The sequence below is a fragment of the Anas platyrhynchos genome, chromosome 5, assembly GCF_047663525.1.
Source record: "Anas platyrhynchos isolate ZD024472 breed Pekin duck chromosome 5, IASCAAS_PekinDuck_T2T, whole genome shotgun sequence".
Taxonomy (NCBI): Eukaryota; Metazoa; Chordata; class Aves; order Anseriformes; family Anatidae; genus Anas; species Anas platyrhynchos.
Window position 1 is genome coordinate 30488355 of NC_092591.1, and position 24906 is coordinate 30513260.

A 24906-nucleotide genomic window follows, 5' to 3' on the forward strand; every position below is an offset into this window, starting at 1 on the left:
GGGACACCCCCCAGGGCTAACTGGGAGGGGGCACCCAGGACTAATTGGGGGGGCACCTAGGACTAATTGGGGGGGGTACCCAGGATTAATTGGGGACAATCCAATCTGTTTGGGGGTACCCATGACTAGTGAGAGGTAGCTGGGGGGGGGGCACCCAGGACTAATTGGAGAAGGGTACCAGGATTAATTGGGGGGGGGTACCAGGTCTTATGGACAAGGGCACCCAGGACTAATTAGGGGTACCCAGGACTAACTGGGGGGGGGTACCAGGACTAATTGGGGGGTGCAGGGGTAATTGGGGGTACCCAGGACTAATTGGGGGGGCACCCAGGACTAATGGGGGGGGGTACCCAGGACTAACTGGGGGGGTACCAGGACTAATTGGGGGGGTACCCAGGACTAACTGGGGGTGTACCAGGACTATTTGGGGGCACCCCAAGCCGGCTGGGGGCGCCCAGGGCTACCTCGAGCCACCTGGGGGAACCGGGGGGGGTCACCCGGTGCTAACCGGGGGGGGGTCACCCAGCCCTGTTGGGGGGTCCCCCCGCTGCCGGCGGGTCCGTGGCGCTGCGCTGCGCCGCCCCGCGCCGCCAGGTGCCGGTGCCGGTGCCGGTGGCGGCGGCGGCCGGGGGGGTCGCTGTGCTGCATTGCGGGGCGGGCGGCCCGTCCCCGCCCGCCCGCCTCCGCCTGGCCCTCCCGGGGGGGGGCAGACAGCGGGCTATCAGCTGGAGCCCAAGGAATGTCCCGATAATGTTATTTATAGCGGCGGCTCCGCTGCCCCCACCCCGCTCCGCTCCCGGCCCGCCGCCGCCGCCGCCGCTCGCCCTCCCGCCGCCGCCCCGCGCAGGTGAGCGCCCCCCCCCCCCGGGCAGCGGGACGCGGTCCCCCCCCGGCAGGCAGCGGGGACACGCGGGGACCCGCTGCCACCCCCCCCTCCGGGGTGGCAGCCACCTCCCGTGCGTCCCCCCCCCACCTCCCCAGGGCTGCTCCCGCTGTGGGATTTTTTGGGGGGAGCATGCGTGGGGAAGGGGGGTCACCCGTGGGGGGTGCGCAGCGGGAGTGGGACATGCTGGGGGGGGGGGATTTGGGGAGGGGGACACGCGGCGGTGACACGGTGACCCTGGCCCACGCCGTCACCCTGTGGGAATTTGGGTCCCAAGAAGAGTTTGGGTGCCCTTGGCGGGGAGGATGCTCCGGGGGTGCCCGGTGCCCACGCTGCTCCCTCCGGCTGTGGCATTGGGGTGGGGGGGAAAATTTGGGGTGCCCGGGGAGGGTCCCGCGTGTTTTGGGGAAATATCAGAGCTTTGGTGAGGCAATAACTGATGGCTGTGGGTGAGCGCTGCCGGGGTGTCCGGCACAGCAGCCCCGTGCGTGCCACGTTCCCGGGTGCTTTCGGGGCCTTGCATGGAGATTTTGGGGGGTTCGGGTGCCCCCCGCCCGGGGGTAGGAGCGGGGCTGAGCCCAGGCCTATTTATAGCCAGAAATGCGTGCGGCGTCCCAGCACGTGTGTGTGCCACGGCGGCATGGCTCGGTGACACCGGACAGCCGGGCTGGGATGGTGACGGTGGCGGTGGCGGTGACGGTGACATCCAGCCCAGCCCTGGGCAGCCCTGGGCAGCCCGGCTCTCCTGCTTGGCCCCGTTGTGGGGCCAGCGTTGGGCACGGAGGTCCGGCGGAGCCGTGCCGTGCCGGGCCATCTGCTCCCGGCCCTGGGCGCACGCCCGCGGTGCTGCCGGTGGCTGCGGGGCCGTCCCTCTGTTGGCAGCGGGGCGAGAAAGGGAAAAAAAAAAAGAAAAAGAAAAACACAAATCACTCCTGCTTTGGGAAAATGAAGCTGGGGAAAACGAAGCAGCCGGGGTGATGCTTAGAGTCAGCACCCCAGGGTGTTTTCTTGGGGCGCTGCGCTCCGGTGGATGGTGCCCGCTCCTGCGCCGCTGGCTGGCACTTGCGCGCAGCCCGGGCGAGCGGGGAAGGGGCTGGGGGCGCGGCGGGACCCCCGCATTCCCCGCGGAGCCCGGGCACGGCGGGGGGACCTCGGCGGCGGCGGCGGCTCGGTGCCAGCCCCCGGCCGGGAAGTGCTGATTCACGGCGCCGAGCCGCGGCCGGGGAAGGCAGCGGGGTGCAGCCCGCGGGCTGGGGGCTCGCCGCCGGGGTCGCGGTGCTGGGACCCAAACCCCCGCGTGGAGCAGCCGCCGGGGGGCCCCTGCCGGGCGCCGTTGTTCTCCCGGCGGCGCTGGTGCTGCAGAGGGAGATTTAAAGGCTCGGCGAGCGCCCGCGTCGCCAACGCGCGGTGTTGGCTCGCCCAGGGCCCCGCCGGAGGCTCGGAGGAGGAGGAGGATGCTCGCTCCCCGCTGTTGCTGCAGGCACCGAGACGCGGCACAGCTCGGCACACCCGCACTTCCAGGGGGTTCCCAAAATTTGGGGTTCCTCATGGTTGTGGGTTTTTTTTGTTTTTGTTTTTGTTTTTTCCTATGAGCCTGGTGCTGTCCGGCAGCGGCACAGTGCCAAGGGGTGCCGGGGGTGCAGTGCAGGGGGCTGCGTGCCCCGCTCTTGCACACCCCCATGTGCTCCTCCTGCACACGCTTGCCTTGCCCTGCATGTGCTCACAAACAACCTCGCGTGCACCTGCTCGCACGTGCACGCTCTTGCACACTCTTGCATGTCCTTGCACTCGTGTGCACGCTCTCGAATGCCTTGGCACGTTTCTGCATGTCCTTGCTCGCATCTGCATGCTCTTGCGTGCCCATGCTCACGCATGTGCCCTCTTGCACGCTCTTACACGCTCTGGCGTGCTCTTGCACGTCCTTGCTAGCACGTGCTTGCTCTTGCACGCTCTGGCATGCCCTTGCTCGCATGTGCACGCTCTGGCATGCCCTTGCACACTCTTGTGTGCATGCCTGCTCCCGAGCCAAACTCCTGCCTGCGCTGCCGAGATTAGGGTGCAGAGAAAGCGCCCAGCCCTGCCGGCCCCCGATAACGCCCCCCCCCCGCCACATACGGGTGTTTTCCCCCCCTGCAGCCCTGGGGGTCACCCCTGTGCTCCCCAGTGTCCCTGTGCGTCCCCACAGGCTCCAGGTTTGGAGGGGTCACCCTGGGGGGGCTGCTCAGGCCCTGGGGTGCCCGGCTGGGCGCACCCTATAGAGCAAGGAGGGTGCCAGGATTTTGGAGGGGTGCTGTTGGGAGAAGGGGGGGTCCAAGCGAGTGCTGGAGGTGGCAGCCTTCAGCCTGGCTCCCTGCACCCTTCGGGGGCCCCAGGGAGGCCGCGCAGCCCCCCCGCCTTCCCGGCAGCTGCTGGCAGGCATTTTTAGATACCGGCCCATCCTAGTCCTATCTGCGTCTCAAATGTCCCCGGGGGCGGGTGTCCCCTCCCGGCCCCCCCCCGCTGGCAGCTGTTGCCAGCTCTCCCCACGAAGCCCCTCTCGGTGCAGGCGTGGGGTGGGTGCCCGCAGCCCCCGTGTCCCTTGGGGGTGTCCATGGGGACACGAGGCACCCACACGGGGACACAGCAGCGTGAGCCACCACAGGGTGACAACAACTGGGGGCTCCTCGAGTGCGCGGCACCTCCGTGCCCCGAAACACCTGGGGCACGGCGCTAAATCCCATTGAGCCGATTAACCAGCAGGTCTTAGCCACAAATCCCAGCGCGTGGCGGGGCGGCAATGCCCGTGCCCGTGTCCCCACCACCCTACAGCAGCCCCTTCCCTGCAGCCGACGGCCGCCCGGCCGCGGGACGCCGGGACCATGACCTCGGAGAACGACTACGACCACATGGAGGTGCAGCAGTCGCATTCCTACAGCCTCTGGGACGCCTCTGACGATGAGCTGGACAACGACAACAGCTCCGCACGCCTCTTCGAGCGCTCCCGCATCAAAGCCCTGGCAGGTGCGGGGATGGTTTTTGGGGTCCCCGTGGTCCCCACTGGCGCGTGGCGCGGGGTTGTTCCCGGTGCCACCGTGCCCGCTGTCATTGCAGACGAGCGGGAGGCGGTGCAGAAGAAAACCTTCACCAAGTGGGTGAACTTGCACCTGGCTTGCGTCACCTGCCGCATCTCAGACCTCTACCTGGACCTCCGGGACGGGCGGATGCTCATCAAGCTGCTGGAGGTGCTGTCCAAAGAGATGCTGGTACGAGTCCCCTCCGGCTGTGCCGTGCGCTGCCAAACCGCGGCTGGCATCAGGCCGGGGTGGGGATGGTGGCGGGGTGTCCTTGGGCAGGGCATGGGGTGCCTGGGGGTGAGGGCAGGGTGCTGAGCGCTGTCACGCCCCAGCCCAAGCCCACCAAGGGCCGGATGCGGATCCACTGCCTGGAGAACGTGGACAAGGCGCTGCAGTTCCTGAAGGAGAAGCAGGTGCACCTGGAGAACATGGGCTCCCACGACATCGTGGACGGCAACCACCGCCTCATCCTCGGCCTCATCTGGACCATCATCCTGCGCTTCCAGGTGGGCTGGGCAGCACCCATGGGCTCAGCACCCAAACAGAAGCCATCCCCCGCCGCTGTCCTCTGATAACCCAGGCTGTCCTTCTGTCCCTCAGATCCAGGATGTCATCAAGGAGATGAAGGAGGGCCCAGAGACGCGCTCCCCCCGGGACGCGCTGCTGCTCTGGTGCCAGATGAAGACGGCGGGGTAGGTGTTGGGACCCTCACCCCCTGCCCCGGGGTCTGGGGATGCACAGAATCTGACGGTGAGGTGTCCCCATTGCAGCTACCCCCATGTGAACATCACCAACTTCACCTCCAGCTGGAAGGACGGGCTGGCCTTCAACGCCCTCATCCACAAGCACAGGTATGTGGCACGGTGGCCGACAACAGGGCAGTGGTGGCACGGCGGTGCCACCGTGTCCCGTGTCCTCCTCTGTCCCCAGGCCAGAGCTGTTCGAGTTCAAAACCCTGACCAAGTCCAACGCCCGGCACAACCTGGAGCACGCGTTCAGCGTGGCAGAGCGGCACCTGGGCATCACCCCACTCCTCGACCCCGAAGGTGAGGCTGCTGCCAACCCCCTGCCTCAGTTTTCCCCCCTGGGATGTGCCCATGGAAGGACAGAGGTGTCCTACGGGGACATGGGTGGCACCCCGGGGTGCTGCAGCGACTGGGTCAGGGCTGACACCTCTCTCATGCTTGCAGATGTGTTCACGGAGAACCCCGACGAGAAGTCCATCATCACCTACGTGGTGGCCTTCTACCACTACTTCTCCGAGATGAAGAAGCTGGAGGTGAAGGGCAGGCGGCTGGGCAAGGTGAGGACGATGTCGGGGCTGGGGGAGCTGCCGGGGTGCCCCGCTCTCACCGCCAGCCCCGCCGCAGGTCATTGAGCACGCCAAGGAGACGGAGCGGATGATCGAGGGCTACGGGGGGCTGGCCTCCGACCTGCTCACCTGGATCGAGCAGACCATCGTCTCCCTCAACAGCCGCAACTTTGCCAACTCGCTGGCCGGGGTGCAGCACCAGCTGCAAGCCTTCAGCACCTACCGCACGGTGGAGAAGCCCCCTAAGTAAGCGTCCCCCCAGCCCCGCACCTGCAGCCAGCACCCATGGGTGCCCCGGGCTGAGCTCTCTGCGGGTCAGGTTTCAGGAGAAGGGCAACCTGGAGGTGCTGCTCTTCACCATCCAGTCGCGGATGCGAGCCAACAACCAGCGCGTCTACACCCCGCATGAGGGGCGCCTGGTCTGCGACATCAACCGGGTACGGGGACCCTCCGGCTGTGCCCCACGGGGAGACATGTGGCTGCTCCTGGGGCACCTGGGGGCATTGGGGGCAGCTTTTCCACCAGTACCACAGGGTTTTTTCCCCTTGGGTTCTGGGACAAGTTGGGTCTGTCTTGGGGAGGTTGGGTCCATCCTGAGGGAATTCAGGTCTTGGGGCATCTGGGGTCCGTCCTAGGGCATTTGGGACTCTGAGTCAGGTTGGGTCCATCTTGGGGCAGTTTGGGTCCATCTTGGGGCAAGTTGGATTCATTTTGGGGTCGGTTGGGTCCGTCTTGGGGCCAGTTGGGTCCGTCTTGGGGCCAGTTGGGTCCATCTTGGGGCCAGTTGGGTCTGTCTTGGGGCCAGTTGGGTCCATCCCGTCCCAGGGCAGGTTGGGGTTCTCCATCGATGCTCCCCCACCCGTGGAGCACATTGGGGTTCACTAGCAGAGCGAGACGGTGCCGGTGGGATGCGGCACGTGGGTCCCACCCCATCCGGCGCTGCCTTTTGCCAGGCGTGGGAGCAGCTGGAGAGAGCGGAGCACGAGCGGGAGCTGGCGCTGCGCAACGAGCTCATCCGGCAGGAGAAGCTGGAGCAGCTGGCGCGGCGCTTCGACCTGAAGGCGTCCATGCGGGAGGCCTGGCTGAGCGAGAACCAGCAGCTGGTGGCACAGGTGGGCTGCGGGGCACCGACCGCGGGGACGGGGACACCCCAAAGTTGCCTCACCACCAGCTTTGCTCCTGGCAGGAAAACTTCGGCCAGGACCTGCCGGCGGTGGAGGCGGCCAAGAAGAAGCACGAGGCCATCGAGACGGACACGGCCGCCTACAAGGAGCGGGTGCAGGCCATTGAGGCGGTGGCGAAGGAGCTGGAGGCAGAGGGCTACCACGACATCAAGCGCATCAAGGGGCGCAAGGACAACATCCTGCGGCTCTGGGAGCAGCTGCAGGAGCTGCTGCGTGCCCGGCGTCAGCGCCTGGAGATGAACCTCACCCTGCAGCACCTCTTCCAGGAGATGCTGCACAGCATCGACTGGATGGACGAGGTCAAGGTGAGCGGATGCAGGAGGATGTGTCCGTCCCCTGGTGCATGCATCGCTCAGGCGATGACAGAGCCAGCAGCGTGGTGCCAGGTGCTCACCACCTGCTCGGAGCCTGCAGGTGACGCCAGGATCTTCCGCAGGCACAGTTGGCATCGCCTGAATCTGGGAAGCACCTCCTGGAGGTGGAGGAGCTGCTGGAGACCCACCGGCTGCTGGAAGGTGACATGGCCCTGCAGATGGAGAAGGTGCGGGCTGTCAGCGCTGCTGCCCTCCGCTTCGCCGACGCTGAGGGTAGGTGTGCTGCTCCAAGGGGCCAGGGGTGCTCCAGGGGTCGGGTGCTCCAGGGGATCTCCAAGGGGCTGGGGGCACTCCAGGGGTTGGGGTCTCCAAGGGTTCCCAAAGATAGGTCACTCTAAGGGTAGGGTTGCTCCAAGGGTTGGGTGCTTCAGGGGGCTCTGGGGGCCTTGGGGCACTCCAGCGGTTGGGGAATCTCCAAAGGTCTCCAAGGATGGGGTTGCTACAAGGGTAGGGTCACTCCAAGGGCTTCCAAGGAGTTGGAGGCTCCAAGTGTCTGCAAAGGTAGAGCCACTCCAGTGTTAGGCACCCAAGAGATCTCCAAGGGTTGGGTTGCTCCAAGGGCAGTGCTGCTTCAAGGCTCTCCAAAAGCAGGATTGCTCCAAGGGTAGGGTCACTCCAGGAAGCCACAACACATCCCAGGACCCCTCTGATGCCCTCCCTTGTGTCTCCCCGGCCAGGCTACCGCCCCTGCGACCCCAAAGTGATCCGGGACCGCGTGAGCCACCTGGATATGTGCCGGCGGGAGCTGCAGGCGCTGGCGGCGAGGCGCAAAGCCCTGCTGGAGCAGTCCCGGGCGCTCTGGCAGTGCCTGCGGGAGCTGGATGAGGCGGAGGACTGGATCAAGGAGCAGGAGCAGATCTGCTCGGCGCTGGACTACGGCAAGGACCTGGCGGGCGTGCTGCTGCTGCAGCGCCGCCACGCTGCCCTGGAGGCCGAGCTGGAGGCCCGGGGTGCCCGGCTGGAGCGGGCGCTGATGGCAGCCAAGCGGCTGGCAGATGCGGGGCGTGAGGCTGGGCTGCTGCAGGACCGGGCAGCCACTGTCCGGGCGCTCTGGGTCCAGCTGCAGGAGCTGGTGGCTTTCCGCCGGCGGGGGCTGCGGGATGCCGAGGGCTTCTTCCAGTTCCAGGCGGAGGCCGAGGAGCTGGCGGAGGTGCTGGCGGATGCCCGGCGGCGAGCGGCCAGCGAGGAGCTGGGCCACGATGAAGCCCGAACCCAGGCGCTGCTGCGGGAGCACCAGGAGCTGCTGGAGGAGCTGGTGGCCACCCGGCAGCTCCTGGAGCGCTTGGGCCACCAAGCAGAGGGCTTCCCCCCGGAGCTGCAGGCTGGCCCCGAGGCGCAGAGCCGGCTGGCGGCGCTGCGGGCGCTGCACGCCGAGGTGGTCGGGCTGGCCGAGCTGCGCGGCCGCCGGCTGCAGGATGCCCTGGACCTCTACACTGTTTTCGGGGAGAGCGAAGCCTGCCATCTCTGGATGGCCTCCAAGGAGCGGTGGCTGGAGAAGCTGGAGGTGCCTGCCGCGCTGGAGGACCTGGACTTGGTGCAGCACAGGTAGGGAGGTGCCACCACCCGGTGCCGTGAGCTCTGGCCCGTTCTCAGCCCGTTGCCGCGAGGTCTGGCCCGTTCTCAGCCCGGACACCCCGCAGGCTGGACGGGCTGGAGCAGGAGATGGCCGGCGTGGCTCCCCAAATCGACGCCGTCAACCGCGCGGCCGATGGTCTCCTGGAGAGCGGGCACCCACGCAGCCCCCAGGTGCGGCAGTGCCAGCAGCAGCTCAACGAGAGGTACGTCCCCGAGTGGCGGGGGGGCTGTGCCCCAGCGCGCCCCCCCGCCCTGACCCCCGTGGCCGTGCAGGTGGGGCCGTTTTCGGGAGCTGGTGTCCCGGCGGCGCGCGGCGGTGGGCTCGGCGCTCAGCCTGCTCAACTACCAGCTGGAGTGCGAGGAGACTCGCTCCTGGCTGCTGGGCAAGACGCGGGTGGTGGAGTCCACGCGGGACCTTGGCCGCGACCTGGCCGGCGTCCTGGCCACCCAGCGCAAGCTCTACGGCATCGAGCGTGAGCTGGCGGCCACCGAGAGCCGCCTGGCCGCCCTGCGCCCCCAGGCTGCCCGCCTGGCCGAGGAGCGCCCCGAACTGGCCGAGGACGTGGCGGGGAGGCTGGCAGCGGCTCAGGATGCCATGGACGGGCTGCAGGGTGCCCTGCGGGACCGGGCGGCCACGCTGGGGGAAGTCGGGCAGCTGCAGAGCTTCCTGCAGGACCTGGATGACTTCCAAGCGTGGCTCTTCGGGGCGCAGAAAGCCGTGGCGGCCACCGAGGAGGTGCCGGTGTCGGTGGCCGAGGCGGAGGAGCTGCTGCAGCGGCATGAGGCTGCCCGCCAGGACGCCGAGGGGCACGCGGCCGCCTTCGAAGCGCTGGTGGAGGCGGGCGAGAGGGTGACGAGGGGCCAGGAGGACCCCGAGTACGAGCAGCTGCGGGAGCGGCTGCGCGGCGTGGAGGCGGGCTGGGGTGCCCTGCGCAAGATGTGGGACGCCCGGCAGCGCTTCCTCGCCCAGTGCCTGGGCTTCCAGGAGTTCCTGCGAGATGCCAAGCAGGCGGAGATCCTCCTCACCAACCAGGTGGGTGTGCGGACGTGGCCACCAGTGGGGGAGAGGATCTGGGGCGTGGTGGTGCTGTGCGTGGCACAGCACCCATCCCCGTGGTAGGAGAGGGCTGGTAGGCTCCCAAAAAAGGGTGCTGAGCCCCCGTGCCCCACAGGAGTACACGCTGGCCCACCTGGAGCTGCCCACCACGCTGGAGGGCTCGGTGGCCGCCCTGCGCCGCTTCGAGGACTTCCACGCCAGCATGGAGAGCAGCGCTGAGAAGGTCCCCAGCGTGGTGGCCAACGGCACCAAGCTGGTGGCCGAGGGCAACATCTTCTCCGAGAAGATCACCGAGAAGTGCAAGGCCCTCCAGGAGCGGTGAGTTGGGCAAGGGGTCCTGTGGGCACCGCGGTGGGGTGGCAGTGGGGTGACACCGCCTGTCCCCCCACCAGGCACCAGGCGATCGTGGCCAAGGCTCAGGAGGCCGCAGGCTTGCTGCAGGACAACCACGAGCTGCAGAGCTTCCTGCAGAGCTGCCGAGAGGTAGGCGAGCGGCACAGCCAGTGGCACTGTGGGGTTCCCCCAGGGCCGAGCCGTGACGCCCTCTCCCACAGCTCGCCGCCTGGGTGGAGGAGAAGATGCTGACGGCGCAGGACGCATCCTACGGGGAAGCCCGTGGTCTCCACAGCAAGTGGCAGAAGCACCAGGCGTTCATGGCTGAGCTGGCGGCCAACCGGGGATGGATGGAGAAGGTCGAAGAGGTGGGTCCCGGCGTGGCAGGACGGCCAGCCCCCGGTGTGGGGACGTGGCCGCTGCTGACCACGCCGCCGTGCCACAGGAGGGGACGGAGCTGGCGAGCCGCAAGCCGCAGTACGGCGCCGTGGTGGGACAGCGCCTGGGCGAGCTGCGGGCGCTGTGGGATGGGCTGCATGCCGCCGCCGAGGAGAAGGGCCGGCAGCTCTTCGAGGCCAACCGCGCCGAGCTGTGCGCTCAGAGCTACGGCGACCTGGAGCGCTGGCTGGGGCAGGCGGAGGGCGAGCTGCGCGCCGCCGAGCGGGCCGAGGACCTCACCAGTGCCAACCTGATGCTCAAGAGGCTGACGGTGAGCAGTGGGCGTGCGGTTGGAGAGCATCCTAAAAGGGTGTTGTGGGCGGTGTGGTTGGGTCCTGACGGCTCTCCCCCTCCAGCGGCTGGAGGAGCAAGTGGGAGCGCGGCAGGAGGAGCTGGCGGAGCTGGTGGCCCCGCTCGCCGGGGCTGCGCCGGAGCCTGATGGGCAGGAGCAGAGGCTCCAGCAGCGCTTCCTCGAGCTGCTGGAGCCACTGGGGAGGAGGAGGAGGGAGCTGGAGACCTCCAAGGCCATGTACCAGCTGGCGCGTGACCTGGAGGATGAGACGGTGAGCACCGCAGTGGCGGTGGCAGCGGGGGCTGCGGTGCCAGGGGGCACAGGGCACTCAGTGGGTGCTGTCGCCTGCAGCTGTGGGTGCAGGAGAGGATGCCACGGGCCAGGTCGACGGACCACGGCACCGACCTGCAGAGTGTGCAGCGCCTAGCCAAGAGGAACGAGGTGAGTCCGTGCCACAGCGGCACCCACCGCCCCACCTGGGGGTGCCGGGTGCCGCCTCCCCCTGTCCTGACCCCCTGGCCCCGTGGCAGACCCTGCAGAAGGAGCTGCAGGGCCATGCCCCCCGGCTGGCCGAGGTGCTGGCACGCGGCGAGGCGGCGGCCGAAGGACCGTGCCCGGAGCTGGCGGAGCGTGCGCAGGAGCTGAGGGTGCAGTGGGAGGCTCTGCGGGAGGAGGTGGCTGCGCGGCAGCGGAGGCTGCAGGAGGCCGGTGAGGCCCAGCAGTACTACATGGATGCCGGCGAGGCCGAGGCGTGGGTCAGCGAGCAGGAGCTCTTCATGGGGGATGAGGAGAAGCCGAAGGTGAGGGCGGCCCCACATCGTGTGCCCGTGTCTCTCGGGGCCTCTGTGCTGTGTCCTGCTGCCATCCCGTGCCATTACACGCCATCCCATGCCATCCAAATCATCCCTTGCCGTGCCACGCTCTGCCATACAATCCATCCCATGTCGTGGCACCCAACACTATGCCTTTACGATGCCACCTCTCAGTGCACCACGGCACCCTGTGCCATGCCGTTCCCCACCATCCTACCTCACACCATTACGCACTGCCCCATGCTATTGCACGCCACGCCGTGCTGATCCCACCGCTGCTCCCTGCTGCAACGGGGGGAGGCAGGACGCCCTTGCAGGGTGGGCACTGGGGCTGGACCCCAACCCCAGTTCCGCGCTGATGTTTGGTGGTGCCGTCCCTGCTGCAGGATGAGGAAAGTGGGTTGGTGATGCTGAAGAGACACGTGCGGCAGCAGCGCTCCATCGAGGACTACGGCCAAACCATCAAGGAGCTGGCGGGGAGGGCACAGCAGCTGCTCTCCGCCGGCCACCCCGAGGGGTAAGTGCCACCGTGCGTGTCCCAACCCGAGGCATGGCAAAACCGTCGGGTTTGGGTACGAACCGGGGTGTCTGTGTGCCCGGGGCCGCGCAGGGAGCAGATCATCCGGCTGCAGGGCCAGGTGGACAAGCACTACGCGGGGCTGAAGGAGGCGGCCGAGGAGCGCCGGCGGCGCCTGGAGAACATGTGCCACCTCTTCCAGCTGAAGCGCGAGGTGGAGGACCTGGAGCACTGGATCGCCGAGCGCGACGTGGTCGCCTCCTCCCAGGAGCTGGGGCAGGACCTGGACCACGTCACGGTGAGCCCGCCGGCACGGGCCTGATGGTGACGGTGCTGTCGGGGTGTTTTTTGGGTGGCGTGAACCTGTCTCTTCCTCCCCACCCCAGCTGCTGCGTGAGAAGTTTCGGGAGTTTGCACGGGAAACGGGCAGCGTGGGGCAGGAGCGCGTGGACCGGGTCAACCTGGCCATCGAGGACCTCATCGACGCGGGGCACACCGAGGCCGCCACCATGGCCGAGTGGAAGGACGGGCTGAACGAGAGCTGGGCCGACCTCCTGGAGCTCATCGACACCCGCATGCAGCTGCTGGCCGCCTCCTACGACCTGCACAAGTACTTCTACGACGGCGCCGAGCTGCTGGCCCTCATCGCTGACCGCCACCAGGAGCTGCCCCAGGACCTGGGAGATGACTCGGGCTCGGTGGAGGCTTTCCACCGCATGCACAGCGCCTTCGAGCGCGACCTCCAGCTGCTGGAGACACAGGTGCAGCAGTTTCGGGAGGCGGCGGCGCGGCTGCAGACCGCCTACGCCGGCGAGAAGGCGGCCAGCATCCAGCAGCTGGAGCAGGAGGTGGCGCGGGCGCTGCGGGCGCTGCTGGAGGCGTGCAGCGGGCGCCGGGCGCGCCTGGTGGACACGGCCGACAAGTTCCGCTTCTTCAGCATGGCGCGCGACCTCCTCTCCTGGATGGAGAGCACCACGAGGCAGATCCAGACGCAGGAGAAGCCCAGGTAGGAGAGGAAGGGTCGGGGCGCCGTGCCTCTGCCCACCGGCATGGTGCTGAGCCCCCCACGTCTCCGCTCATCCCCTCGTTGCCCCCAGGGACGTCTCCTCGGTGGAGCTGCTCATGAAGTACCACCAGGGCATCCACGCCGAGATAGACGCACGCAGTAAGAACTTCACCACCTGCATTGAGCTGGGCAAGAAGCTGCTGCAGCGCAAGCACCAGGAGTCACCCGAGGTGGGGACAGCCCCTGGATGGAAGGGGAGGGTGGGCAGTGGGGATGAACCCCCTCCTTCCCTGGTGACAGCCGCCCTTTGCAGATCAAGGCGAAGCTGATGGAGCTGCTGGACAAGAGGAAGGCCATGATGGAGCTGTGGCAGCAGCGCTGGGACCGGCTGCGGCTGCGTAAGTGTGGTGATGGCCAGGTTCACAGAATCACAGAATCACAGAATTTCTAGGTTGGAAGAGACCTCAAGATCATCGAGTCCAACCTCTAACCTAACACTAACAGTCCCCACTAAACCATATCCCTAAGCTCTACATCTAAACGTCTTTTAAAGACCTCCAGGGATGGTGACTCCACCACTTCCCTGGGCAGCCTGTTCCAGTGCCTAACAACCCTCTTGGTAAAGGTTGTCTAACAACCCCAGGTGCAGGACCCGGCACTTGGCCTTGTTGAACTTCATGCAGTTGACCTCAGCCCAGGCTGGGGAGCAGGGGGGGTGTCTGGGGTTAGTGGGACCCCCCCAGGCGGCTGCTGAGCGCTCTGCCCCTGCTGCCCGCAGTGCTGGAGGTGTGCCAGTTCTCCAGGGACGCCTCGGTGGCCGAGTCGTGGCTGGTGGCGCAGGAGCCCTACCTGGCCAGCAGCGACTACGGGCAGACGGTGGACGGGGTGGAGAAGCTGCTCAAGCGGCACGAAGCCTTCGAGAAGTCCACGGCCACCTGGGAGGAACGCATCGCCGCCCTGAGGAAGCTGACCACGGTGAGGAAAAGCTCGGGTGGCCCCGTGGGTGGTGGTGGGGGGACGCGGCTGGGTGTCCCCCCAACACCTGCATCCCCTTCCCTGGCAGCTGGAGCTCCTGGGCGGGCGGACGCTGCGGGATGAGGAGGTGACGCATGACGCCGCTCCCGAATATCGCCTGGATCTGGATGCTGAGCTGGAGGCAGGGTAAGGGCTGCGGGCACCGTGTCCCCAGGTGGCCACCTGCAGGCAGTTTCCCCCTGGGCTGTCTCCAGTGGGGATTTTGGGGGCGTCCCAATGCCCACCTCCGTCCTTTGGGATGCTGAGCACCTCCCTCCCCTAGATCGGAGGAAGAGGATGAGAAGAGGAAGGGGGTGACGCCGCAGGACACCTCTCCGCCTACCACCGATGGGCTCCAACCGGTCAGTTCTGGCTTTTAGCTTTTCTCCTTCCCCAGCACCAGGAATGTCCCCCCCTGCATGGCCCCACCACGCTGACCGCTGCCCCTGGATGCGCCCGCGCCGATGGCTCCCGGCCCCGTTCCCTTCGCTCTCCCTCCCGTCCCACACCGGGGACGGCCGTGACCCCTCGCGTTGTTCCTCGCGCTGAGTTGAATAAATGTTGAATGACCCCCAAAAAAATGGGCGGGCCAAAGGGCAGCGCCTTCCCCTGTGCCACGGCGTGTGTCCCCGTGGTGGCTGGGAGCCCCGGGGTGAGGCTGGGGATGGTGGAGGCTGGCACAGGGCAAATTCGGAGCTGGCCACCCCGGAGCAGGCAGGTCCCCAGCGGCGTTTGTCCCAGGAGACACCTGCAAGTCACAGGGACACCGCACGGCATGGCCACCACCACCTGGCACCCGGCTGTCCCAGCGCTGGGAGCGGAGCTGGCTCTGTCCTGGCACGGAGGGGACAGCTGGCTCCTTGGGGACACGGGGACACGGTGCTGCTGGATGGACGGATGCGCCTGTATCAGCTCTCTGGCTCGTGTCCTCAGGGGCATCGCTGCCCCCATGGGGATGCCACCCTGCGAGGCATCGTCATCCCAAGGGGCATCGCTGATCTGCAAGGCATCGTCACCCCGAGGGGTGGCATCACTCCGAGGGGCATCGTCACCCCCAGGGACATTGCTGATCTGCAAGGCGTTGTCACCCTGCGAGGCACCGTCACCCCGTGGTGCACCATCACCCCCTGGGGGTGTCACCGTGCAAGGCATCGCCACCCTATGGGGCATCGCCACCCTATGGGACATTGCCACCCTCTGGAGCTGTCATCGCTACCCTACAAGGCATTGTCACCCTATGGGGCATCGCCACCCCGTGGGGGTCACCCTGCAGGACGTCGTCACCCCACAGGGTATTGCCCCCCTCTGGCACCATCACCTCGTGCTCGCTGCCCCCCTCTGCGCTCCTCCCGCCTGCCTGGGGACAGGATTTGCTTTCTGGTTGTTCTGTGCTCGGGGACAGCACCCCCTTCTGTCTCTCCTGCCTGCTTGGGGACATCTCCTGGCTCCTTGGGGACAAGGTCGCTTTTCTGGGGAGAGGATCCCCAACTTTCTGCTGGGGGACAAGATCACTTCTGCTGCTCGGGGACATGGGCATCTTCCAGCTCCTTGGGGACAGGGTCCCCCTCTGCCTGCTTGGGGACAAGACTGCTTTCTGCCAGCTTGGGGACACAATCTTCCTCTTCCTGCCTCCTTGGGGACACAGCCACCTTCTGGCTGCTTGGGGACAGCCTCCTTCCTCCTGCCCACCTTGGTGGGGCACACCGCAGAAGCTCCACGTGGCCCTGGCTCACTGCCACCAACACCAAGGGGCTGGGACTGTCCCCACATGAAGGACGAGGGGGCTGTGGCATCACCGCGCTCTGCACCCTGCCCAAAGCCTCACCCTGGGCATCCCATCTGCCACGCACCACTGTCCCTGAGCCCTGGTTTGGGGGACATTCAGGGGTCCCCACACCAGCTCCTGGTGGCCACCAGTTTCCCTGTGCAGCGCTGCTGTCACTGAGCACTGGGGGTGCCTGCTCCTGGCATCGGCGCTTGGGTTCTGTGCGTCCCCACGGGGGGACACCACCGGTGCCACCATGCCCAGGGGTGGCACAGAGGGGAGGGGAGGACACCCCGGGGACGTGGCTTGGCGAAGCGGGGAGGTGACAGCGGGTGACACCCACGGGGACGGGCTGTGACGTGGCTGTTGCTTCGTGGCAGCCGGCCCAGGGCGAGGAGGAGCCGGCAACGGTGCCGCGGGAGGAGGTGGCCACGCTGCCCGCCCAGCCGGCCCGCGTCCAGCTCGAGGGCTACCTGGGCCGCAAGCACGACCTGGAGGCGGCCACCAAGCGCGCATCCAACAGGTAGGCACGGCGTGGCGGCCACCCCAAGCGGGCAGGGGGCACGGTGGCAGCCTGGCAGTGACGGGGCTGCCCGCAGGTCGTGGAGCACGCGGTACTGCGTGCTGCGGGGCGGCGAGCTCGCCTTCTTCAAGGACGCCAAGAGCCGGGCGCTGGGGGTGCCCTGCCAGGGCGAGGAGCCCCTGGGGCTGCGCGATGCATGCTGCCAGGTGGCCGCTGGCTACAAGAAGAAGAAGCACGTCTTCACGCTCAGGTATGGCCCGGGTACAGCGCCGTACAGCATGGGTACGGCGCAGCATGGCACGGAGAGGGTGTGGGTGCAGCATGGCACGGGTATGGGTACGGCACAGCGCGGGGCAGCGGGGGTCTCACCGCCCTCTGCTCTGACCCCAGGCTCAGCAACGGCAGCGAGTGGCTCTTCCACGGCAAGGATGAGGTGAGGGGTGCCCTGGGGGCCAGGGGGTGGCAAGGGGACGTTGGGGTGGCCAGAGGTACCCAAGGGGACAAAGGATGGCCAGTGGAGCTCTGTGGAGAAGGGAGGTGACCAGGGGCCACAGTGGTGGCCAGGAAAAGTGGTGGTGGCCAGAGGTCCCCAAGGGGAACGTTGGGGTGGCCAGAGGTGCCCAGTGGGGACACGGGCAGCCATGGGATGTTGGGATGGCCGCTGATGCTTGGGGAGATGCAGGGTGGCCAGGGGGACATTGGGGCAGCCAGGGGTGGCCAGGAGCCACGGGGGTGGCCAGAGGTGCCCCACGGGACAAAGGATGAGCAGTGGTGCCCAGAGGCACGCAGGGCATCCAAGGGGACACGGGGTGGCCAGAGGTACCCAGAGGGCCACCATGGGTCTGGCACTCGTGGGACAAGACATAGGGCACCCGGCAGGGGCCAGGGGGTGCCGACCGCCCCGTGCCCCCCCCCAGGAGGAGATGCAGACGTGGCTGCAGGGGCTGCACGCGGCCATCACCTCCTGCCAGACCCTGCCGGCCAAGGCACGCAGCCTGCCCCCACCCCGCGCCCCCCCTGAGCCCGGCCCGCCCCGGCGGGACAAGGAGAAGCGCTTCAGCTTCTTCCCCAAGAAGAAATAAATGGGGAAGAGGGGGGGCTTGGGGGGGGGGCAGCACCGCACCCACACCGCGGCACGCGTGTATATATATATATATATATACATAGATACGTTTATATTTATATATATACATCTCTTTCCATGCTGAAGGGCATGCACGCACCCCGGTGTCGGTGCACGCACGTCTATGCACACGCGTGGCCCCGCATGCATGCACGTGCACCCACCCCACGCGGGCGCATCCCAGCCCCCCCTCCAGCCCCCTTTTCTAAGCCATAAGCCCCCCACCAGCGTGTGTCCCCCCTCCCCCCCAGCCCCACGGGCACCAACCAAAGAGCGCGCCCCCTCCCCTCCACGCTTGTCCCCTTGCTGCGGGTGGGGGTCCCGGTGCTGCTGGGGCCCCCCCCCTGCACCCCCACAGCCGGACCGAGCGTCCCTGGGGGGAGCGCACGGGTGGGTGGGCGGAGAGGAAATTCGGGTTCGGTTTGGGTTTTTCTTTTTTGTAATAAAGATGTCAAAGCAAGGCGGGCCCGGGGCTGTGCGCTTGGGGGGGGGCCCTTCTGGCAGGCGGGGTGGGGGCCAGGGGGAGTCCAGTCTCCTGGTGGACCACGGGGTGCCCCTTCTTCTTGGGGTCCAGTTGCCCATCTCCTGGTGGCCCGGGGGTGCCCCATCTCCTGGGCAAGCTGGGCTCCATCGGGTGTCCACCTCCTTGGGGGCCATGGGGGGCTCTTTCTTTCAGGTGAGCTGTGAGTCCACGGGGTGCCCCTTGTCCTGGGTGAGCTGGAGCCTCCCCATCTCTCAGTAGTCCACAGGATGCCCCTTCTCCTGGGGATCCATGGGGTGCCCCATCTCCTGGGGATTTATGGGGTGCCCCATTTCCTGGTGGTCCACAGGGTGTCCCATCTCCCGGGGATTTATGGGGTGCCACACCTCCTGGTGGTCCATGGGGTGTCCCATCTCCCAGGGATTTTTGGGGTGCCCCATCCCTCAGTAGTCCACACGGTGCCCCATCTCCTGGTGGTCCATGGGGTGCCCCATCTCCTGGGGATCCACAGGGCGCCCCATCTCCCAGCTGCCCCCCCTAGCTGGCGGCGTCGAGGGTCTGAAACTTCTGCCGCAGGTCCCTGACGAGGCCGTGCCGGGGAGGCTCGGGGGGCTCACCCTGCCCGGGGGGGCAGCGCCGCCGGTACTCCTCGGAAGCCTGGTAGGCTTTGCAGCGCTCCACCACCGCCTTCAGGCAGATCTTCTCGCGGGTGGTGGGCGAGCGGATCTGCACGTAGGCGGGGGGCTCGGTGGCAGCAGGGGGGGGCAGCCTCTCCAGCACCACCACCCGCTGCCCCCCGGGGCCCAGGGGTGCCTGCGCCGTCACCCACAGCCCCCCGGGCTGCTGCTGGTGGTGGTGATGGTGGCCACCACCGCCACCAGCACCGCGCCATGGGTCGGGGGTCCCCACGCCCGCCTCAGCGCTGCGGCTGCGGCCCCCACCCCGCTCCTTGGCCGCCGGACGCCCCCCACGTCCCGGCCCCTCAGGTGCCGAGCGGCTGCGGGTCACCGGCGGTGGCCGCGGGGCGCCGAAACGGGCACGCAGCTCCCGCACGTCTGGCCAGGAGAAGGGCTCGGTGCCGCCACCGCCGGGGCTGGGCGGGCTGCGGGGGGCACCGGACACCGTGGGGGTGACGGAGTCCCCTGGGGACACGGGTGGCTTGGGCAAACCTGGGGGAAAAAAGAGAGGGGTGAGAGCGGGGTGGTGGCAAGGTGACGGTGCCCGTGGTCCCCCCGATCCCAAAGTGTCCCACCTGGGGTGCTGGTGTGGGTGGCACTGTCCCCGAGCGGAAGGCCAGCGCGGCGGCGGCGGCTCTTGATGCGCAGGCTGTACTGGCGGGCCAGCTGGTACACCCTGGTGGCGGGGCGCCCGGGGGGGCTCCCAAGTGCCAGCACCCCCGGGGGGTCCCCAGCACCAACGTCGCCCTCCTCCACGATGAGCAGCGGCTCGGCGGGGGGCTGCAGCCCGTTCTCCTGGCGCGCAGGGGGTGCTCCATCCACCGCCAGCACCGGCTCTGGAGGCGTTTTGGGGCTCACCGGCTCCGGAGGCGTTTTGGGACTCACTGGTTCCAGAGGCGTTTTGGGGCTCGCTGGTTCCGGGGGTGTTTTGGGGCTCGCTGGCTCCGGGGGGGGCCAGCTGTTGATTCTGGAGACCGAGGTCCTCACCAGCCCCTTGGGGATGTAGGAGAGGCTCTCGCGGCGCTTGATGCTGAAGCCGGCGTCCTGGTGCTCGGCGTTGTCGTAGTAGCTCCGGATCTTGCGCAGCAGCAGCAGGTCCTGGGTGGAGAGGAGCGAGCGGCGCCGGGGGGTGGGAGGGGGGGGTTCTGGGGACGGCGGGGGGCTGCGGGGCGCCCCGCTATCCGGGGGGGGCCCGTCGAGGCTGAGGGTGCTGCCGCTGCGCCCCTCCAGCGCCAGGCTGCCACGGCGCGACAGGCTGCTGCCGAAGCGCTCGGCGATGACGCTGGCCTGGTCCAGCACCGAGGGGGGCAGGATGCTGCCCTCCCCGTGGCCTTCCTCCTCCTCCTCCTCCTCTTCCTCGCTGCTCAACGCCCGCGGGTCCTCCCCGGTGCCCGCCTCCATATCCGGGTGCTGCTCGGGGTCGCCCTCCCCGTCGGGCAGCCCCGGCGGGGGGGTCCCCGATGGGGAGGGGGGCGCGGGGGTCTCCGTCCCCTCGCCGAGCTCCCCGGTGCGCAGCGGGGACACCGGTGACGCCGGGGTGGCGGCGACCTCGTGGTGCCACTCGCAGCTCCCTGCCGGGGTCCCCTGGCGAGAGCAAAGTTTGGGGGGCCGTGCCCCTGCCCTCTCAGCACAGCAGAAGCTGAGGGGTGTGCGGTGCCCCACGGCACTTTTGGGGTGCCCCACAAGTGATGCGGGGTGCCGCAGGGAGCAGGGGAAGGGGTGGGGGTCCGGTGCGGGTACCTGCTCCTCCTGGGGCTCCTCTGCCACGTCCCCATCCTTGTCCCCGTGCCCGTCCTGCTCCTCCTGGCTGTCCTTGCCCAAAGCCTCCTCTTCCTCCTCCTCTTCCTCCTCCTCCTCCTCCACGACGCCCCCAGCTGCAGCCCAGGCCCTGGGGGGCTGTGGGGGCTCCCCCGCCTCCAGGAGGGTCCCCTCACTGCCTGCGTGCTGTGGGGGGACACGAGGGCTCAGCACCTTCACAGGGGTCAGCCCCACACCACCCCGTGCCCTGGCCTTACCTTAAGCCCTGCCAGCCGTGTGTGTGGGGGGAGGAAGAAGAGCAGAGGTGAGCTTTGGGGGGGGGGGGGGGCAGCACCCCAAAATTGCCCCCCCCCTCCTGATGTCACCCCCAGCCGCTCACCGTGCTCACCCAGCTGCCGCAGGATCTGCTTGGCGGGCTCTGCGGGGGGACACACGGGGATGTCACAGCAGGGCGGTGGCATCATCCCCGTGCCCCTAACACCCCCTCCCAAAAAAAAAAACGCACCCCAACCCCAATCCCCATCCGCACCCGACTGCCGGCGCCCCGCGTGCCCCTGCAGCCGGTCCGGCAGCGTCTCGGCGCGGTCGCGGCACTCGAAGGGCTCTGCGGGGCGGCGTGGGGGGGGGACACAGGCGTCAGCACGGCACCGTCCCCGCGGGGGGGACACGGTGCCACCGGGGGGGGGCTCACCCGACTGCCGGCGGCCGTGGCGTGGCTGGTCCAGAGGCTGGCAGGAGCGGCTCCGGTGCAGGCGCTCGGGGCTGTAGCGGGGCAGGCGCGGGGGGTCTGTGGGCACAGGGGGGTGACAAGGGGGCACAGGGACATGGGATGGGGGCACAGGGACGTGGGGTGGGGGCGCAGGGATATAGGATGGGGGTGAAGGGGTGGAGGGGTGGGGGCACTCACGGAACAAGTCCATCTCCAGGATGGCTTCCTTGGCCTGGCGCAGAGAGAGGCGGTGAGAGGCGGTGTCCCCAAGGGGGTGTCACCCCCCCTGCCTCCCCCACACCCGAAAATAAAATTAAGAAAGGCAGGGGGACAACGCCGGGGTGTCCTCACCTTCTGGGGGACGATGGCGTGGTGGTTCTCCAGGATGAGCCGCTTGATGTGGTGGGTCCAGACGCGCTTCTCCTCCACGCTCTTGGCCTGGGGGTGGTGGTGGGGTGGTGGTGGGCGCGGGCAGGGGTCCCCCGTGCCCCCCCAAACCCCACAGCACCCTACCTGCAGGCCGTACTGCTGCTTGATGTGCTTGTAGTGCGCCACGCTGAAGCAGAGCGAGTCCCGCGTGCTCTCGATCAGCATCAGCGAGGAGCACTGCGCGGAGACACCATCAGCCCCGCGGTGCCCCCCTCAACCCCAAAACCCCCTCCCCACCTCCCCTCCCTCCCAGCGGGGCGAGCACCCACCAGGATGTGGCTCTTGTAGACGTAGTGGTCCCCGCGGCGCTTGGTGATGAGGAGCAGCTTGTCGAAGAGGAAGACTGCGCGCTCGCTGCGCGCCCGCTGCACGCGGAAGGTGCCCTCCAGCACCAGCTCCCCGTAGCTGGTCAGGTCCGGCCCCTTCCACTGCAGCAGCAGCGACTGGATCTCCTGCCGGGGACACGGGGACAGCGGCGTCACCGCAGCCCCTACCCGGCCTCGCCACCCCCGCCGTGCGCCGTGCCCCTTTCCCCATGGCCCACCTGCTGGCGGATGGCGTGCTCGTGCTTGCGCTTCATGTCGTTGATGTACCACGCCACGCAGGTCATGGTGTCGATGGCCTCCACCACCACCTCGTAGTCATCCCCCGATTTGCGCTCGAAGTGCTTGGCGATCTCCTGCGGGCACGGGGGGGGCACGCCGTGGCACCGAGCCGCACCGCGCCGCGCCGAGTGCCCACGCTGCCAGCTCCCACCCTGCCGTGCCGGGTACCCGTGCCGTGCCCCACGCTGTGCCACGCGGTCCCAACCACGCTGGGTACCCGTGCCGTGCCGTGCCACGCCGTGCCGCGCCGTGCCGGCTCACCTGGAGCAGCAAGTGGTACTTGAGGATCCTCTGGACGGGTTTCAGCAGGTAGGCGCCCAGCGGCAGCGCGTGCCGCATCTGCTCCTGGCACTCGCGGAAGAAGCGCGCCTGCTGCTTGCTCCTCATGCACTCGCTCAGCGCCGCCACCGAGCTGGGGAGGAGTTGGAGAGGGGGGGGGGGACACAGCACCAGGGGGTGCTCAGCCCCACGGCGCCCAACCCCACAGCTCCCCATAACGCCCAGCCCCGCGGCGCCCGCTCACTTGGGGTAGTTGTTGCAGTACTGCGTGTAAATGTCGAACTCCTGGCTCTGTGAGTAGTGGGGGGGGGGCACGGTGAGAGCCCGGCACGGCCCCTGCCACGTGCCCCCCCCCTGCCCCGGCACCGCATCCCCGTACCCGCGTCACGAAGCAGACGGCCACGGCCACCGGGTCGCAGGCGCAGCTCTCCAGGCTCTGCAGCAGGTTGCTGGGTGCAAGGGACGGATGGGGGGGTTAACCGGAGCCCCCCACACCACCACCACATCACAGGGAGGGGACGGTGCCACCACGTGTGCCACTCACCTGCTGAGCTCGTAGATGTCCTCGATGTTCCCAAAAAGCGCGCTGACCTGCTCCGGCCGCAGCGGCGGCTCCTCGGCGTCGATGATCTTCCCCAGGTAGCCCTGTGTGCCCACGCAGCCGCTGCTCAGTGCCACCCAAGGGCCCGAGACCTCCCCCCTTATCCCCCCCCCATCCCCACGGTGCCCCCACCTCCACGATGCCGCGCAGGTCGCGGGCGTATGTGCGCTCCGACTCCACGATCTCCAGCAGCACGCGCTGCAGGTACGAGGGCTCCTGGCCCAGGGGGCGCACGCCCTGCGCCCCCGGCCGCCCCCCCGGGGCCGCGTTGTTGTTGCTGTTGGCCAGCCAGGGCTCCTCGCCGTCGCACGCCGCCTCCTCCTCCTCCTCCTCCTCCATGCCGCGGGTGGGAGCCGCCGGCACCTCGCCGAGGGCAGGGTGCTGCGGGCAGGCGGGCACCGGCATCCCCGGGGGCTGGGGGCGAGCGGAGACCCCGGGGTGACCCAGTGAGCCGTAGGGCACCTCGGCGGAGAGCTCGGTGCCGGGTCACCGAGGTGGCACCGGGGCAGGAAGCGAGCCCAGACGGCGAGGGCCGTGGCTCCTGGCGGAAGGACGGTGCCGGCGGGCGGCGGGCGACCTTGAGCCGGGCCACGTGCCGGTGGCGGTGCCGGGGCCACCCGGACCCCCCCATTCCCGTTCCCGGTAGCGGTGTAGGGGGGGGGAAACGGGACCTGAACCAGTCCAGCCGGTTCCCTCCGACTCCTCCCGCGCCCGCCGTGCCGCATGGCCGCATCCTGCCGCCGCCGCCCTCCACGGGCAGACAGGGAGCCCCCCAAAACCCAGCACCGTGCCCCCCACAGCCCACCGGGGCAGCTGGCACGGCCGTGGGGCACCCGTCGCTCGAGGGAGTTTTGGGATTCGGGGCCCCCCAAGCTCCCCAAATACCCCCCTGGCAGCCCCAGGCCGCCGTGGCTCCCAGCCCCACGGCCACCATCGCCCGCCCCCGGCCGCCCTAATCCGCTCAGCGCCGGGATTAGGGCGCGGGGCCAGCGTCATGGGGGGGTTATCCTGCCCCCCCTCTCCCGGTGCCGCCAAAGCCTCGGCGCCGAGATTAACCCCGACCCGAGCGGGGGCTGCGCCCCGCAACCCACGGGGCTGAGCCGGGTGCCCCCCGCCGGGCCCCGAAATGCCGGATCCCAAAGGTGGCCGCCGGGAGGGGGAAACTGAGGCAGGGGGAAAATCCTGCGTGGGAGCCGGGCACGGCCCACGGCGCGTTCCCAGGCCTGTGGCCGGCCGGAGGCGGGAGATCCCGCCGGAGCCATATAAGGGCAGGCGCTTTCACCATTTCCAGGCTTTTTCCAGGATTCCGGCGGCCCCACAGACGCGGGGCACCGGCGGGGCGGCGCAGCGGGGCCCCGTCCCCACGGGACTCCCCGTCACCCCCAGCCCCTGGGGACCCGCGGATCCCTTCCCAATGGGACCCACAGCGCTCGGGCACCCCACGACCCCCAGCCCCCAGCCCCACAGGACCCCACAGCTCCCACCCCACAGCACCGTGGGGTCCACAACCCCTACTCCCTTGGTAGCTCAAAGTGCGTGGGACCCCCAGCCCCCATCCCTACGGGCACCCACGGCTCCAGGCACCCCCTGCACCCACAGACCCCAACCCCACGGGGACCCCCGGTGCTGGGCACCCCACGGACCCCCAGTCCCCATCCCCACGGGGCCCCCCAGCCCGGAACCCAGGCAGCACAGCCCCACAGGGCGAGCACCCCAAGACCCCAAAAGCCCCAAACCCGAGCACGGCGTGCCCCGGGCACCCCAAAACCCCCCCCCCACACACCCCTCCCCACGGGGACCCCCTCCCCGCGCACTCACCCCCCGCGCTCCGCCGCCGCCGCCCCGTCCCGGCCGTGCCCGCAGGAAGCGGCGGGCGAGCCCCGGGGGCGGGGACAGCGGCAGCGCCCGCCCCGCCCGGCCCCGGCACCCCGGGGTGCGGCACCCAAAGGGGGGGGTGGTGGGAAGGGGGGGGGGGGGGGGGCGCGGACACGCGTGGGGGCAGCGCCAAGGGAGGGGGGCGGGGGGAGCGGGGAGGGGGCGAGGGGCGGGGCCTCCGCGGCGAGGCCACGCCCATTCGGAGCCAAACCACGCCCATTCAGCTGCTAA

The 24906-nt window shown here is 68.8% G+C and overlaps 2 protein-coding genes across 5 annotated transcripts; one reads left to right on the plus strand and one right to left on the minus strand.

The window, feature by feature from the left end:
• The first annotated feature begins 687 nt into the window (after positions 1–687).
• SPTB (spectrin beta, erythrocytic) lies at positions 688–17721 on the plus strand. 2 transcript variants are annotated; one of them, XM_038179660.2, is made up of 35 exons: positions 688–847; positions 3709–3883; positions 3974–4125; positions 4269–4442; positions 4537–4628; positions 4707–4787; positions 4867–4982; positions 5127–5239; positions 5307–5494; positions 5568–5685; positions 6202–6360; positions 6435–6737; positions 6869–7019; positions 7484–8351; positions 8447–8584; positions 8655–9414; positions 9554–9756; positions 9831–9921; positions 9993–10139; positions 10217–10480; positions 10566–10772; positions 10853–10942; positions 11032–11301; positions 11700–11830; positions 11924–12128; positions 12217–12836; positions 12928–13066; positions 13150–13234; positions 13615–13811; positions 13900–13997; positions 14134–14212; positions 15996–16138; positions 16215–16388; positions 16529–16571; positions 17056–17721. In XM_038179660.2, exons 2-35 carry the CDS (start codon positions 3742–3744, stop codon positions 17218–17220), a joined length of 6906 nt encoding a protein of 2301 aa, XP_038035588.2. In that variant the 5' UTR covers positions 688–847; positions 3709–3741; the 3' UTR covers positions 17221–17721. The 2 variants fall into 2 exon arrangements, with proteins under 2 accessions (XP_038035588.2, XP_071894681.1); XM_072038580.1 differs by lacking the exons at positions 15996–16138; positions 16215–16388; positions 16529–16571; positions 17056–17721 and adding an exon at positions 14565–15980.
• Positions 17287–24757, minus strand: PLEKHG3 (pleckstrin homology and RhoGEF domain containing G3). 3 transcript variants are annotated; one of them, XM_072038586.1, is made up of 17 exons: positions 24619–24757; positions 22933–23214; positions 22744–22844; positions 22579–22648; positions 22444–22490; positions 22182–22332; positions 21860–21994; positions 21585–21767; positions 21400–21492; positions 21238–21324; positions 21085–21118; positions 20869–20964; positions 20707–20781; positions 20435–20595; positions 20160–20363; positions 18995–20003; positions 17287–18911 (listed from the first exon to the last, which is right to left on the minus strand). In XM_072038586.1, exons 2-17 carry the CDS (start codon positions 23203–23205, stop codon positions 18280–18282), a joined length of 3351 nt encoding a protein of 1116 aa, XP_071894687.1. In that variant the 5' UTR covers positions 23206–23214; positions 24619–24757; the 3' UTR covers positions 17287–18279. The 3 variants fall into 3 exon arrangements, with proteins under 3 accessions (XP_071894687.1, XP_071894689.1, XP_071894688.1); XM_072038588.1 differs by lacking the exon at positions 20707–20781; XM_072038587.1 differs by lacking the exon at positions 24619–24757 and having other exon boundaries at positions 22933–24497.
• Positions 24758–24906: the final 149 nt, after the last annotated feature.